The sequence below is a fragment of the Bipolaris oryzae genome (assembly GCF_000523455.1).
Source record: "Bipolaris oryzae ATCC 44560 unplaced genomic scaffold scaffold_31, whole genome shotgun sequence".
Lineage (NCBI taxonomy): Eukaryota > Fungi > Ascomycota > Dothideomycetes > Pleosporales > Pleosporaceae > Bipolaris > Bipolaris oryzae.
The window spans coordinates 27,878-40,661 of record NW_006911307.1 but is presented as its reverse complement, the minus strand read 5'-3'; the positions used below and the strand labels follow the sequence as shown (position 1 = coordinate 40,661).

The window sequence follows — 12,784 nt, the reverse complement described above, 5'->3', positions numbered from 1 at the left end:
AAATATTGATACACTTTCTCTCGTCTAAATATTTATACAAGTATCGTTTAAAATTGTTTCTCGTTCCCCGCTTTGCCATGTGATGAGCCGGGGAGAAGGACCTGATCATCTGGTAGCTCGGCCACGTGGATCTGAGCTAGGTCCTTTTCTGAAGGCGAAATTTCGGGAGAAGGTGCGGGTCTGGACGGGTTGTTAGTCCAGATACCCAGAGACAGTGAAAGGTTGGCATTCTTACTGCGGAGCCTTGGGCATCACATTGAGGTTGTATGCGTATTTCTGTGCCGGAGGGCAGTATTCGTCACTGCTCAACTCTGGGGGTTGCCGTGAATTCTCATGCACTTTCTTGGCTGCTGCCTTTCTGCGACGCCAGAAGAAAAAGGCGATGAGGAAGATGACAGGAATGCCTAGACCCAGACCGAGCCCCAGACCAATGCCGAGCGCGAGGTAATTCGGGCTTGAGGTTGAAGATGAGGCTCCTGCAGCGGATGCAGAGCCATTCGCAGAGCTATTCGCAGAGCCAGTAGGGAGAGCAAAGGAAGTCGCTGGCAGGCTGCTGGGATTCTGAGGCTTCGCTGTAGCGGTTGGGAGGCGAGTCCGGGTGAAAGCCTCGAGGATAACAGTCATAGTGGATACGTTTGCAGGCGTTCCATCAAAGGAAAAGACCTCGAACGGATTCTCGCACTTGCAGTTCTCGTAGCAGCAGTAAGAGTCGACATCCGTGACGTTGCAGCTGTAGACGGGCGCGCCAGCATGCATGTTATCTGTATGGCAGTGAGTATGTGGGATATATGGGTGTGGATGAGGGCACGCGACTCACCAAAACACTGACGCACACAGTTTCCGCTCTTCCAGCCTCGGTCTGTGCATGTTCCTCGATGAGTGCGAGCTTTTGCTGGGTCATGGGGGTCGGAAACGCATAGTCCGTTGGAGAGACATGCTTGACGGTCGAAGCAGCAAGAGGAGACTATGGCATCCGGGTTGCAAGCAGTGTCGAGGGTAGACTCCTGGCCATCTGGAAACCAGCAGGTGGCAAGGACAGAGGAAGAGAAGGTCAGTAGTACGGGAACCAGCGCAGCGATCCGCATGATGGGCGATATGGGAGGGGAGGTGGTGAAGGGTGTAACGACTGGTCCGTACAAAAGAGACGAGAGGCACGCAAGAGAGACTATGGCGGGCGCCTTATAGTGGGATTGGAGACGAGCAGCATAAAAAGTGGCCAAACCTGATTGTTCGTAGCCACGATCCTCCGGGGATACCGCGGGGGCTTTGAATGGTTTTGATTTGCCATGGCGAGCCCCAAGCGCACTGGACTACGATGAAAGGCGATACTCGGTGAATAAGAAGCATGTAGGGGTCCTGGGAGTAATCAGCCCGCTCATAGCTGGTTTCATAATGCAACCGTCATGCAGACCAAAAGACGAGAAATTTAGAAACACGAGGTCCAGAAGGGACAAGAAACAGATAGAGTGGCCTCCGCATCCTTATGCAGGTGGTGCCAAGGCGAGGGAAGTAGGAAGAGGGCTAGATGAGGCAGTCCGCATTGACCGGCCCAGCAGGGAGCCGGGGTCGCTTGGCAGTCCCGCCGCCCTGCAACGTCTCGCGTTGCATTCGACACGCCCGCCACGACTGCGACCATTGTGACGACCGCAACGACGCTGCCGGCCTTGACCATGACTATGCCCGCCCTACCGCCCTCCTAGCCATGTGTCCACCTGCGTGCCAACATCACATGACACCCATCCCAAGCATTACTATACGCCCGCCATGTCTGAGCCGCGACGGTCGACCAGGGCACGCGCTCGCGAAGAAGCTGCTCCGGCCGTAAAGCCTTCGCCCTCGTCCTCGTCGTCGCTGAAGAAGCGCAAGAGGACGACTGCCGGAGTCAAGGAGCAGCCTCAGTTGCCACCATCATCAACACCAGGCGCATCAGCGGCATTAGCAGCAGCAGCAGCAGCATCATCGTCGACGCCGCCAGTCACTGAAGGAGCACCTCCTCCCCCCAAACAACCGGCACTTCCGCTACGCATTGTCGACGGCGCACCGCTCCCTACCCTATCCGAGCCCCAGCCGCTCGATCTTCCATGCAGCGAATGGCAGACGATCCAGCAGAGCGGCGTGCTTGAAACATCATTTGAGCGATCCAAGGCCGTGTGGCTGTCGGGCGCAAACTTTCGTACTTTCCACTCGCACTTCACGCAGCCCAAGAAGCTGGCCGACCGCACTGATGAAGACCGTGCAAAGGCTCAGCGCCAGAAGGAGCTGCTCAAGAACTTCCCTCAGGTCGGTGGCGACCGCGTCGTGGTGAAGCTGGTCATCGAGCCGCATACGCTGCCTATAAGACTATATGGCCCGCGCGAGGTGGCCAAGCCAATGCACAAGAAGACGCCTGCCCCGTCGCCCTATGCCCCATGGCCCGCCCATCACCACCCGCACTCCCACAGTCAGCACCCAAAATACCACCATGTCCCGCCGCCCCTCCACCAGAAACCTCCGCCACGACCGCCTCAGCCACAGCCGCCCAAGCCCGTCCAGGTGGCACCTCCACCCCCAGCGCCCCCCGCGCCCTCTCCCGCCCCCGATCCCGTCATCCACATGCTCGCTGCTAGAGCTGGTACCGACCCGGCGTTGAAGGCTGTCATGAAGATTGTCGCGGCGGGCGAGGCCAGCAAGGAGCAGCTTGAGTTTTTCCAGACGCACATCAACGAGCTGACGGCCATCCTTGCCCGCCAAAAGGAGGAAAAGATGCACAAGCCGGCTCCCACGCCGCCTGCCCCAAAGCCTGCGCCCCCGCCTCCACCGCCCGTTCCGCCAAAGCAAACAGCTCCGCCTCCACTCCCACGGCCTGTCCAGCCCATGCCCCAGCCTATCCAGCCTAACACGCCCAAGTCTTATACCCCGGGTCCTTCGCAAGTCCACATGCAGCAGCAGCAGCAGCAGCAACCTCCTCCGCTCTACCAGCCTCACCCGCCATACCCTAATAATTACAGCAAACCGCCCCAGTACCACCCACCACCTCAAGTGCCCGTCTACAACCCTCCCCCAAGAACGACGTATCGTCCCTTGGTCTTCAGCTTTGTCCATGGCAACGAGGACAAGTTTTACTTTCCCTCGTACAGCTTTATGGAATGGCTGCCCAATGGCACTGGCGCAAAGCTATCGTTTTTGATTACGAAGATGAAGCCAAAGCCAAAGCCGGAATCTGTTGTTGAACCGCCTTCTACACCTGCTCCAAAGGCTACGCCGGCGCCAGCCCCCACACCTACACCCGCACCCGTACCAACATCCAGCGCACCCACACCTGGCGCCCCTACACCCGGCGCCCCTACGCCTGGCCCAGCTCCTCAGAACGTAATGACGCCCATGGCAACCCCCTCGAACCCGAATTTCACATCCATACAGCCCGCCGCCTCGGTGCCTCCAACACCTGCAACGCCATTTGCCCCGCCCAAACCACCCCAGCGAATTGAGGAATTCGACGAGATGAACGAAATAGACAACATTGAGTTTTATCAGCCAGTCACTGTGCTTTTACTCATCGAAAACGACGACGGGGATGAAATCGCCAGCGCCCTCCCGCGCTCAATTCGACCACCGCACATTGTTGAAAAATACATGAACGAGGTTTTTGATCGCTGCAAGCGCGCCGACGAAACGTATCTGGCTTTCAGGCTGCCGAGAAGTAGCGACGAAGTGCCAGAGAAGAGGCTGAGGAGTGGTGATGTGACGCCTGCAATTGCAACACCGGTGCAGGATGTTCATATGACAGGCATAGGCGCGGCTACAGTAAGCGCAGCTGATAGAAAAAAGGCCGGACGACCTAGGAAGAGTCTGGTCTGAAGTAATGTTATAACGTGTACGTCTAGTTGTGTTGATATTACACGAGAATCATGAAGAAAATAATAGCTCGTATTACTACAAAAGTATAAACGATACCCGAATTTTGAGCATCGCTAGGTGCTTCCTGAACATTATTCCTTGTGTGAAATTGTCTCAATTGCGTGAATAGATTCCACTTGAAATCTCTCCATTACAATCAGGCTACCCAGATAGATAACTTCAACATGTACAAATCAATCACTGTTACCGGACTACACAGTAAATCATTCCATTTCCCGATAAGCAACATACTAGAAACATCCGTCATTCGTTATCGCCGACGCCAAGCCCCATTCCCCCTCTCCTCTATCGGCCCTCACATACTCATCCGGCCTAGTTCCCCCGACTTTCTAACCCGCACCACCGCAAACAAACGCCCAAGTCCGATCTAGCCATCTTGCATTCTTCTTTTTCCCGAATACCTCATCTCACCACTCTAAATCCACATCTCCTCCATTTCCGACCTGAACCATTGGACCCCAATTTTTTTGGGTTGCTTGTAGGTGGCGGGCGGCACAAACGGTACTAACTCGTAACGAAAAGATGCCAGACTTTAAAGTATGGTTCACAAGAGCGTACTGGACATTTGCCGGGCTGGGTATGCTATGGGCGGTTTTTCTGGGGGCGTTGACGAGTTCGAGGTTTCAGAGGCAGTGAGTTTTCCTTTTCTCTTTGTGTTTTTTCTTTTTTCGTTGGAGAGAAGGGAGATGGGGCAAGGAGGGAAGGGTAGATGGAGAAGATAAGAAGAGACATGGACTAACAACGACAGTGCGCTATATGCTCATAAATTCCACATAGGGTTTTGGAGCAATGTGTCGAATCCCGAGGAGTTTGGGTTTGCGAGTAAGTTTATCCATCTTATCTTTATTTTATCGTATCTGGGTTGTGGTGGGTTGGGAAGTACGATTGAAGTGGTGCTTTGATTGACTAACATGTTTTCTTGCCAACAGAGGGCCAGGTTCAGCCGTTCTGGCTCACGACTTTTGATAATGAGAAGCTGTTTTGCTGGCACGTGCTTCCTCTAGATGTGTATCTGGAGAATGAACATGAACTTTCCACGGCGGCGGCAGTGGGACAGGCGGTTGAAGAGTTGAAGGGGACGGTGGGGGAGAAGCTGATGAGTAGGGATGTTGATACTAGAGTTGTGATCAACTTTCATGGCGTAAGTCTCTATTTTCTGTTCATCTTCCCTGATTTACTATATTTCAACTTTCATTATGTCTTTTTACTATCTCCATTCCATATTATCAGTCGTCAGGCACGGTCTAGTCTCTCTTTAGAGACTTCATTATCTTCTCTTCAAAACACCCGCTTCATCCCAAAGCAAGCGAAATTCATTTCTCACACTCAGACAGAACGCTGGACACATCGCTCAAGGTTACCGCCCATCAACTTACCGCTCCATCTCCGGCATCCCAAAAACCCACCTCCTAACCTGCGACTACCGTGGCTTCGGACATTCCACCCTCAACAACCCTCCTCATATCCCCACTGAAACCGGCATTATCACCGACGCCATCTCCCTAGTATCCTACGTGACCAACAATCTCTCCCACCCCATGTCCCGCACCGTACTCCTAGGCCAAAGTCTCGGCACCGCCGTCACAGCAGCCGCAGCACTCTACTACACGGACCCAACCTCCCCTCACCTCCCCTCCTCCCTCTCCACCCTACAACCACCTCCCAAGCCCGCCAAAGAATCCTTCGCCGGCATAATTCTCGTAGCCCCCTTCCGCACCCTCCCCCTCCTCCTCCAACACTACCGCATCGCCGGCATCTTCCCCATCCTCAAACCCCTCCAACCCTACCCCGTTCTAGCAAACTTCCTCTCCTCCCGCATCCTCGACACCTGGCCCACGCTTCCCCGCCTGCAATCTTTCATTTCCGCCGAGAAATCCAAGAAACACGGCTTCTACATCTCCCTCCTCCACGCGCGAAACGATCAGGATATTTCATATCACGAGAGCGAAACGCTATTTGAGCCGCTGCAGACGCTTATGCTGGGGTCTGCCGACACGGCGGCGGAGGTGGCGGCGGAGGAGACGAGACGGAGTATTCATGGGGGTGAGCGTGTTAAGCGTGGTGCGTTTGCGTACAAGAAGGTTGAGGATGCGAAGGGGGAGAGATGCGTAGAGCTGGAGGTTACGCGGTACGGAGGGCATAACGAGGTTGTAGGATGGGCGCAGGTGGCGCTTGCGGTGAGGAGGGCGTTTGAGAGGAGGGCGAGGAGGATGAGGCCGGGGTTGGATGTTGAGTAACTTGTTTTTTTTTTCAAAGAGAGATGGGAAGGTAGAAGGTTGTGATTGTTGAGAGGGATATCATTCTTTTTCTTTCTTCAGTCGTTTACAAGGCTGCGTGGTCATTTACAATACATGTACAAATAATCTACATACACCCAGTGTTTTGGTTCCGTAGAATACGCCAGACATTTCCGTCTATATGCAAGTCATACATTTCTTGTCCATGTTGTCCTGCTTTTTTTCACCAGGGTATACCATTCGAGTCCTCAACATCTTCTCTTCAACATGCTTCTCCTGCCCATATTTCAGGCTCAAGCATTCCTCTCCTTCTGCTCCTTCTCGTACTTAGCAACAAGCTCCTTTTGCAGCTGCGGCGGCGCAGGACTGTAGTGGCTGAATTCCATGCTGAACTCGCCCTTACCCTGCGTACTGGCACGTAGCTGACTGCTGAAGCCAAACATGCTGTTCAGACTGCAATCAGCATACACTGTAAAGTCCTCTGGTCCAATTTCCGTATCGTTGATAACTGCGTTCCTCTTGTTCAAGAGTCCAACGACGGAGCCCTGGAACTCGTTTGGTGCAGTAATGGTAGTCTTCATCAGGGGCTCGAGGACCTGTGGTGCACCAGACTGGAAAGCCTTGCGGAAGGCCTGTTGAGTAGCGTTCTTGAAAGCCATTTCGGAGGAGTCAACGGCGTGCGTTGCTCCGTCGTTGATGACCATGGAGGTGCCCAGTACCTTGTGGCCGAGAAGAGGACCCTTGGTTGTTGAGGCCATGAATCCCTTTTCGCAAGCGAACAAGAACTTTTCTGAGATAGTTCCACCGGAGATTTGCTGCTCGAACTTGTTCTCGGCGAGGGACTCGCTGGGCTCCAGCCATCCTACTACACGCGCAAAATCTCCGGATCCACCACTCTGCTTCTTCAGCGTGTGGTCAAAGTTGACGCGCTTGGTGATTGTTTCACGGTACGCAACCTGTGGCTGTCCAGTCTCGCATTCGACTCGGTACTCACGGCGCATGCGCTCGACGTAAATGTCGAGATGCAGCTCACCCATACCTGAGATGATGGTTTCTTGCGATTCAGGGTCGGTGTGAACGCGGAAAGTAGGATCCTCGCGGGTGAAGCGGCTCATGGCCTTACTGAAGTTGGGTGTATCCTTGGTGTGCTTGGGCTTAATCGACAAAGAGATAACGGGCTCGGGAACAAACATGGAGGTCTGTAATGTCAGCTCCGTACAGGCCCAAATAATTGCGGCCACTTACCATAGTGTATGCAAGGTTACCATCAGTAAAGGTATCGCCAGATGCACAATCAACACCGAACACTGCACAGATTTCTCCAGCGCCAATTTCCGGTACTTCCTCCATGTCGTTGGAATGCATGCGCACAATCTTAGGGATCCTGACCTTCTTGTCTGACCTAGCGTTGAACACATTCATGCCCTTCTTGAGCGTACCTTGGTATACACGAATGTACGTCAGCTGTCCAAAGCTGCTCTCTTCTAGCTTGAATGCTAGACCAACGAACGGTAAATCATTGTATGAGACTAGCTTGACTGGGGCTTCTGCTCGCTTCTTGTCCAGCGCCATGTTCTCGACTTCGGAGGGGTTCGGTAGATAATCGCATACGGCATCGAGCATCGGTTGTACAGACTTATCGGCGAGGGCGGAACCCATCATGACTGGAGTGAACTTGAGAGATATTGTTGCTCGTCGAATGGCAGCCTTAATCTGGGCAACGGTTGGCTCCTGCTCGTCCAAGAAGAGCTCTGCAATCTCATCGTCCACATCTGCCAATGTCTCGATGAGTTTTTGCCTCTTCTCCTTGCACAACTCAATAAGATCTGCGGGAATCTCGTCGGTTTCCCTGATGATTTCGCCCTTGGATCCTTCGTTGTAGATGGCCTTCATCCTGATCAGGTCGACCACACCCAAGAAACCATCTTCGCGTCCAATAGGCACCTGAATAGCCGCAGCTGCTATCCTGAGTTTTTGGTTGATCTGATCAACAGCCTTCCATGGATTGGCGCCCATTCGGTCCATCTTGTTGACAAAGGATAACCTAGGAATGTTGTAACGCCTCATTTGCCTGTCGACAGTGATGGTTTGACTTTGCACTCCACTGACAGCACACAGAATCATGACAGCTCCGTCGAGGACTCGCAGCGCTCTCTCTACCTCAATGGTAAAGTCGATATGGCCAGGTGTATCAATCAAGTTGATGTGGTATTTCTCTTCCTTTCCTTCATCGTTCTTCTTGACCCAGTCACAAAAAGTGGCGGCAGACTGAATAGTGATGCCCTTCTCACGCTCAAGATCCATGGAATCCATCTTGGCGCCTACAGAATCTTTACCACGGACTTCGTGTATAGCATTGATACGGCCGGTGTAGAAGAGAACACGTTCGGTGGCGGTAGTTTTACCAGAGTCAATGTGCGCAGCGATACCGATGTTTCGTACTCTAGAGAGTCGTTCCCACTCGACAGGGTTCAGGTTCTCAACGATTTTCTCCTGGGTCAGGGCGGACGGATCTTCTTTGGCTTGCTCTAATCTAAACTTCCTAATCAGCATTTTGCTGCCACCTCGCCATTGTCTATGGAAGTCTCTGCGGGCACATACACTTGAGCGGCCACTGAGTTCCATCTTCGTTGCTGCTGGATCCGCTGGCTTTCTATCCATGTGTCGGTCTTCAATCCATTGGTGTATGGCGTGCGCGATGCGGCAATAGTCGAGAGAGCGCATCGTGAAGGCGTTCTCGCTGCTGATCGAGCAGAACAGCGAAGACTGCTCGTGGCGAGCGATTGAGCCCGGAGGATAGACTGTACCCGCATCTTGAACACCTCAAAATGCTAAAAGAAAGGGTATACAACGAAAGGACGACGCTGAGGTCTTGTCGCTTCGGGATGCCGAATCGCCCACCAGGAAAAAAGTTGGGCCATCGGAGTTTCGGGCGGAGGTGCCAGTCACGTGCTGGCGCGTTGGAACACTGCCAAGCTAATTGCTTATTGGGGGTAACACGCGTGCCTTGCCTCGCCCCCTACAGTATCAATTTATCGTGTTGGCCTTGGAGAAGATTACAGATGACCTGTCCTCAGCCCGAACCGCTGTTGCAAGCTTGGAATCGCCACAGAGAGGAACACTACAATACCGCTTCGACTGTGGTTTGTTTACCACAAGGAAATGTCACTAATCGTCACGAGCACTACGTATGGCTGTGCTACTATGCTATTTGCCGTCTGCACAAAGAAGATTCCAACGAATATGGTCAAACAATGTCAAGGCGGGTAACCGCATGCGGCCAGCACTACTGTTTTTCATTATTGACATCCTTTGTCCGCAGTCACGACAAAGACTTCTTGTTCCTGTCTGCCTAATAGATATCTTGTTCGAACTCACGAAATTGTCTCTTGTGCCCCTTTCTTCAGTTCGATTCGTGACTTGGACAAGGTATGAATGATTTAGTCTATTTGTTTCCGTGTTGTGAAATGACCACTGCTGACATGCGCAAGACCCAGCTGTTGATTCCATACTTTTGACCAGATACACAATGGTGGATACCTACGGTGATCCTTTGGCGGACAATCTTTCCGACCTCAGCAGCCCATCTAGCCCTACGCAGGCTGCCTCAACGAGCGGTAGTGAAGAGCCATCATCAAAGGAGATCAACCGCCGACTGGCCCAAGCTCTGGAATACTTGGATGACGAAGGAGGTGATGACTCTCCCGCGACATATATGGAGCATGTAGCCAAAATCGATGACTATCTCGTACAGCAATTGCCTCGGCAAGGGGCCAACTTCGACGATGCGCTCTATCAACACTTGCGCGGTACGGTTAGGCAAGAGCTGGAGGCTTATGATGCAGCTAGACAAAGCACACAAACCGTGATGGAGAACAGAGAGTCTTTGCGGGAAAGGGGATCTGATGCAACCGTGACGCACGCGTTATACCGAGAAGATGAGCAGATTTATGATCCTGTGACTGGGCCCCTGAGAAAAGGCCAGAAAACACAGAAAACGGTGCAAACCAGCCGGACATTCAAGTACGGAGGACCGTCCAGTGATGCTGAGGTTTGGCACAGAAATTTCCCAGCGATCCTGCCCTTCCCCGAAACACATCAACTGGCGTACTGGGAAAATCTCAAAATTGCCTATGACCTTCATGAATCTGTGAAAAAGCAGAAAGCAGAGGGTGACGTTGTCGAGACCAACGTATCCTTCGACCATCCAGCTCTTGACCAATACAAAAGTCTTGCTTTGTACGAATCTGGGTCCCGATTCAAACTCCCGATGCCATCAAAGCAGATTGAAGAAGAGATAAAGCGGTTGTGCACGGCCGATCAAATCGCAAAAGCTGTGGAAGAATTCAACGCTGGCGAAGAGAAGGATGAGTTTGGAAAGAAATATGCTCCGCGGATCTTCCTGGATAAGCTGAGCGTTCAGCAGAAAGGTATAGAACAAATTAGTTCTTTCATTATTTTACACTAACCCAAATTCAGATGGCCCAACGAATATTCGACGTGCTGTAAATGCTTCACCCACCAAGCCACGTCACCGTGTAGTGCAAAGTGGTGCTCAGTCTGGCAGTGCAGACGCTACTCGAGTGCAATCGTCGACAACAAAGAGCGCAGCAACGGTTTCGAGCACTATCGCTGAAGCCACACCAACTATGGTTCAGACTCCCGCCAAGTTGTCATCCGGAAAGTCACAAGCGTCTTTGCCGCGGACACGAGAAAACAGAGTGGCTATTGCAAATGACCTGGTTCGTATTGCAAGGGAAGAGGCCCAGTCTGCAGAAAAGAGTGCACGTGCTGCGAGAGAAAAAGCACGCAAAGCAGTACTAGATGCTCTCAGGATAGCAGACCAAGCCAACGGAAAACTGACATCGGACAATCATGTGTCATCCCCTGTTTCTAGAATGATCAATCGAGAACGTGAGATGTCGCTCGAGAAGAGTCCAAGACGTCAGAGTGGCGTCAGCACTGCGCCAACAAGTGCTGAAACAACTCCAACAACGGATGCCGTTCCTATCGAGGAGTCTGACGATACACCTGGATCTGAGACACCGGTAGTGGATGTGTCGCAGTTGGAACACACACCCGCCGATATTACCACGCCCAAGCCCAGCAGCGGCAGGACTGTTAGGCGCAAACGTAGTATTGGTGATGAAGCCTATACTCCGGAGAGCAAGCGCAACAAGGTTGGGACGCCTTCATCGCTGGGGAAGGGTGCCACTGGCAAGCACCAGACTTCGGGAAAGTCGGTTCGCTTCATATCTGAAGACGATTCGGATGATGGGTCATCCGATAGTACCGCTATCACAGCAGGTAAACGCAAAAGGATGAGGAAGGAAGCTACTCCCAAACCAGGGAAGAAGAGATCTCCAAGTCCCAAAACGAATCTTGTTGAGGTATCAACAGACGATGCAAGTGAGACAAGCTCGTCCCGAACCGCTGCAGCTACCAAGAAATCTCCGGTTGCCAAGAAGTCTGCAACAAAGCCTAGGACAAAGCCCGGACGCAAGCCTGGAAACACTGCCGCAGTGGTCAAGCAAGAGAACAGTAAAGCTACTGCGGCAGGTAAAGCGGTGCGTCGTATACGGGCGAAAAAGGTAGAGAGGGCGCATGTTGATGTTGATGAGCCGATGGAGGAGCTCGACGAGACTATTGTGGACATCACAAAGGTGAGAGGCACAAGGGGAGGAGCGAGACATGCCAAATGATGGGACCAATGGATTGGCCCAGCGGCATTGGTAACTGTGTTTTCTCGGCGTTTATCTCGATATACACAAACTAGTTTGTGTTCTTATTTTGTGAGGTGTCTTCCACACGCATGTCCTAGAGTCAGTTTATAGCACATGGAGATTCAGATAGATTGTTGATGTAGCGCTATTATATTGTTGATATGATAATTCGGCCAGCTGCATCAGAGTACGAAATGCATGCAATGTGCTCCTTGCGTATCAATAGTAAAGGGATTACCTTGTGTGGGAAAAGAGACCTCGACCCACTAAGCATCCACCTCGCGTTGTTGTTTCCCTCACTGTTGGCTGTGGATCAGTCCTTATTGTTTCTCTGTTGTTTTGCCTTGGTATTGCAGAATGACCTCTTGTCTTCAAACTGCATGCCCTTGTAGTACTTGCTTAGTAGTACTAGTTTAGCGAGCACCCCATGTGTGCTTGGCATCTTTTTTTCTTTTTTAATCTGCAACGCAAAAACACAAATCCCCTTTTCAATATGATCTTAACCGGGTTGTATTCGAAATTGCAGTGCGCAACATGAAACTGGCGCCTTTCTGGTACCGCTGTCATTGTCCGCGTGACGTCAAGCCCTCCACTTGGCTGCAACTTGTCTCTCTACTAACTACTAGTAGAACTTGCGCACGCTTATCGAGTACACGTACACACATACACAGCTGCATCCCTCTCACCTTCCTTGCAAAGGGCTTCCTTTTCTATCGGCCCGAGATTTTTCTCCCTTCCCAATCTGATCGATATTTGTTTTTTTAAATACTATTATCACAACCACACAGACTTTCGCGTCTACTACAAAGCTAGCTCCAAGGCCAGAATTGCAACTTCGCCGCATCCACACTCACCGCAATAGTCGATTGCTTGCGCGTGCCTGCAACTACACGTTTCGGCCGCTTAGACAGCCCGTGTCAAGATTTG

At 52.1% G+C, this 12,784-nt stretch overlaps 5 protein-coding genes across 5 annotated transcripts; 3 read left to right on the top strand and 2 right to left on the bottom strand.

Moving 5' to 3' along the window:
- Positions 1–231: 231 nt before the first annotated feature.
- COCMIDRAFT_34761 (uncharacterized protein) lies at positions 232–1,085 on the bottom strand (the record flags this gene model as incomplete). Its single annotated transcript, XM_007687562.1, has 2 exons — positions 232–761; positions 818–1,085. The coding sequence occupies 2 exons, from the start codon at positions 1,083–1,085 to the stop codon at positions 232–234; spliced, it is 798 nt and encodes a 265-aa protein (XP_007685752.1).
- A 679-nt stretch (positions 1,086–1,764) lies between these two features.
- COCMIDRAFT_89450 (uncharacterized protein) lies at positions 1,765–3,837 on the top strand (the record flags this gene model as incomplete). The annotated part of the gene is made up of 1 exon (XM_007687583.1): positions 1,765–3,837. One exon carries the CDS (start codon positions 1,765–1,767, stop codon positions 3,835–3,837), a length of 2,073 nt encoding a protein of 690 aa, XP_007685773.1.
- Positions 3,838–4,419: 582 nt separating this feature from the next.
- Positions 4,420–6,134, top strand: COCMIDRAFT_89322 (uncharacterized protein; the record flags this gene model as incomplete). The annotated part of the gene is made up of 4 exons (XM_007687582.1): positions 4,420–4,529; positions 4,646–4,719; positions 4,827–5,038; positions 5,232–6,134. 4 exons carry the CDS (start codon positions 4,420–4,422, stop codon positions 6,132–6,134), a joined length of 1,299 nt encoding a protein of 432 aa, XP_007685772.1.
- Positions 6,135–6,427: 293 nt separating this feature from the next.
- On the bottom strand, positions 6,428–8,947 carry COCMIDRAFT_89280 (uncharacterized protein; the record flags this gene model as incomplete). The annotated part of the gene is made up of 3 exons (XM_007687581.1): positions 6,428–7,333; positions 7,380–8,667; positions 8,736–8,947. 3 exons carry the CDS (start codon positions 8,945–8,947, stop codon positions 6,428–6,430), a joined length of 2,406 nt encoding a protein of 801 aa, XP_007685771.1.
- Positions 8,948–9,663: 716 nt separating this feature from the next.
- On the top strand, positions 9,664–11,836 carry COCMIDRAFT_89390 (uncharacterized protein; the record flags this gene model as incomplete). The annotated part of the gene is made up of 4 exons (XM_007687580.1): positions 9,664–10,564; positions 10,614–10,685; positions 10,746–11,377; positions 11,549–11,836. 4 exons carry the CDS (start codon positions 9,664–9,666, stop codon positions 11,834–11,836), a joined length of 1,893 nt encoding a protein of 630 aa, XP_007685770.1.
- Between the last annotated feature and the right edge of the window lie 948 nt (positions 11,837–12,784).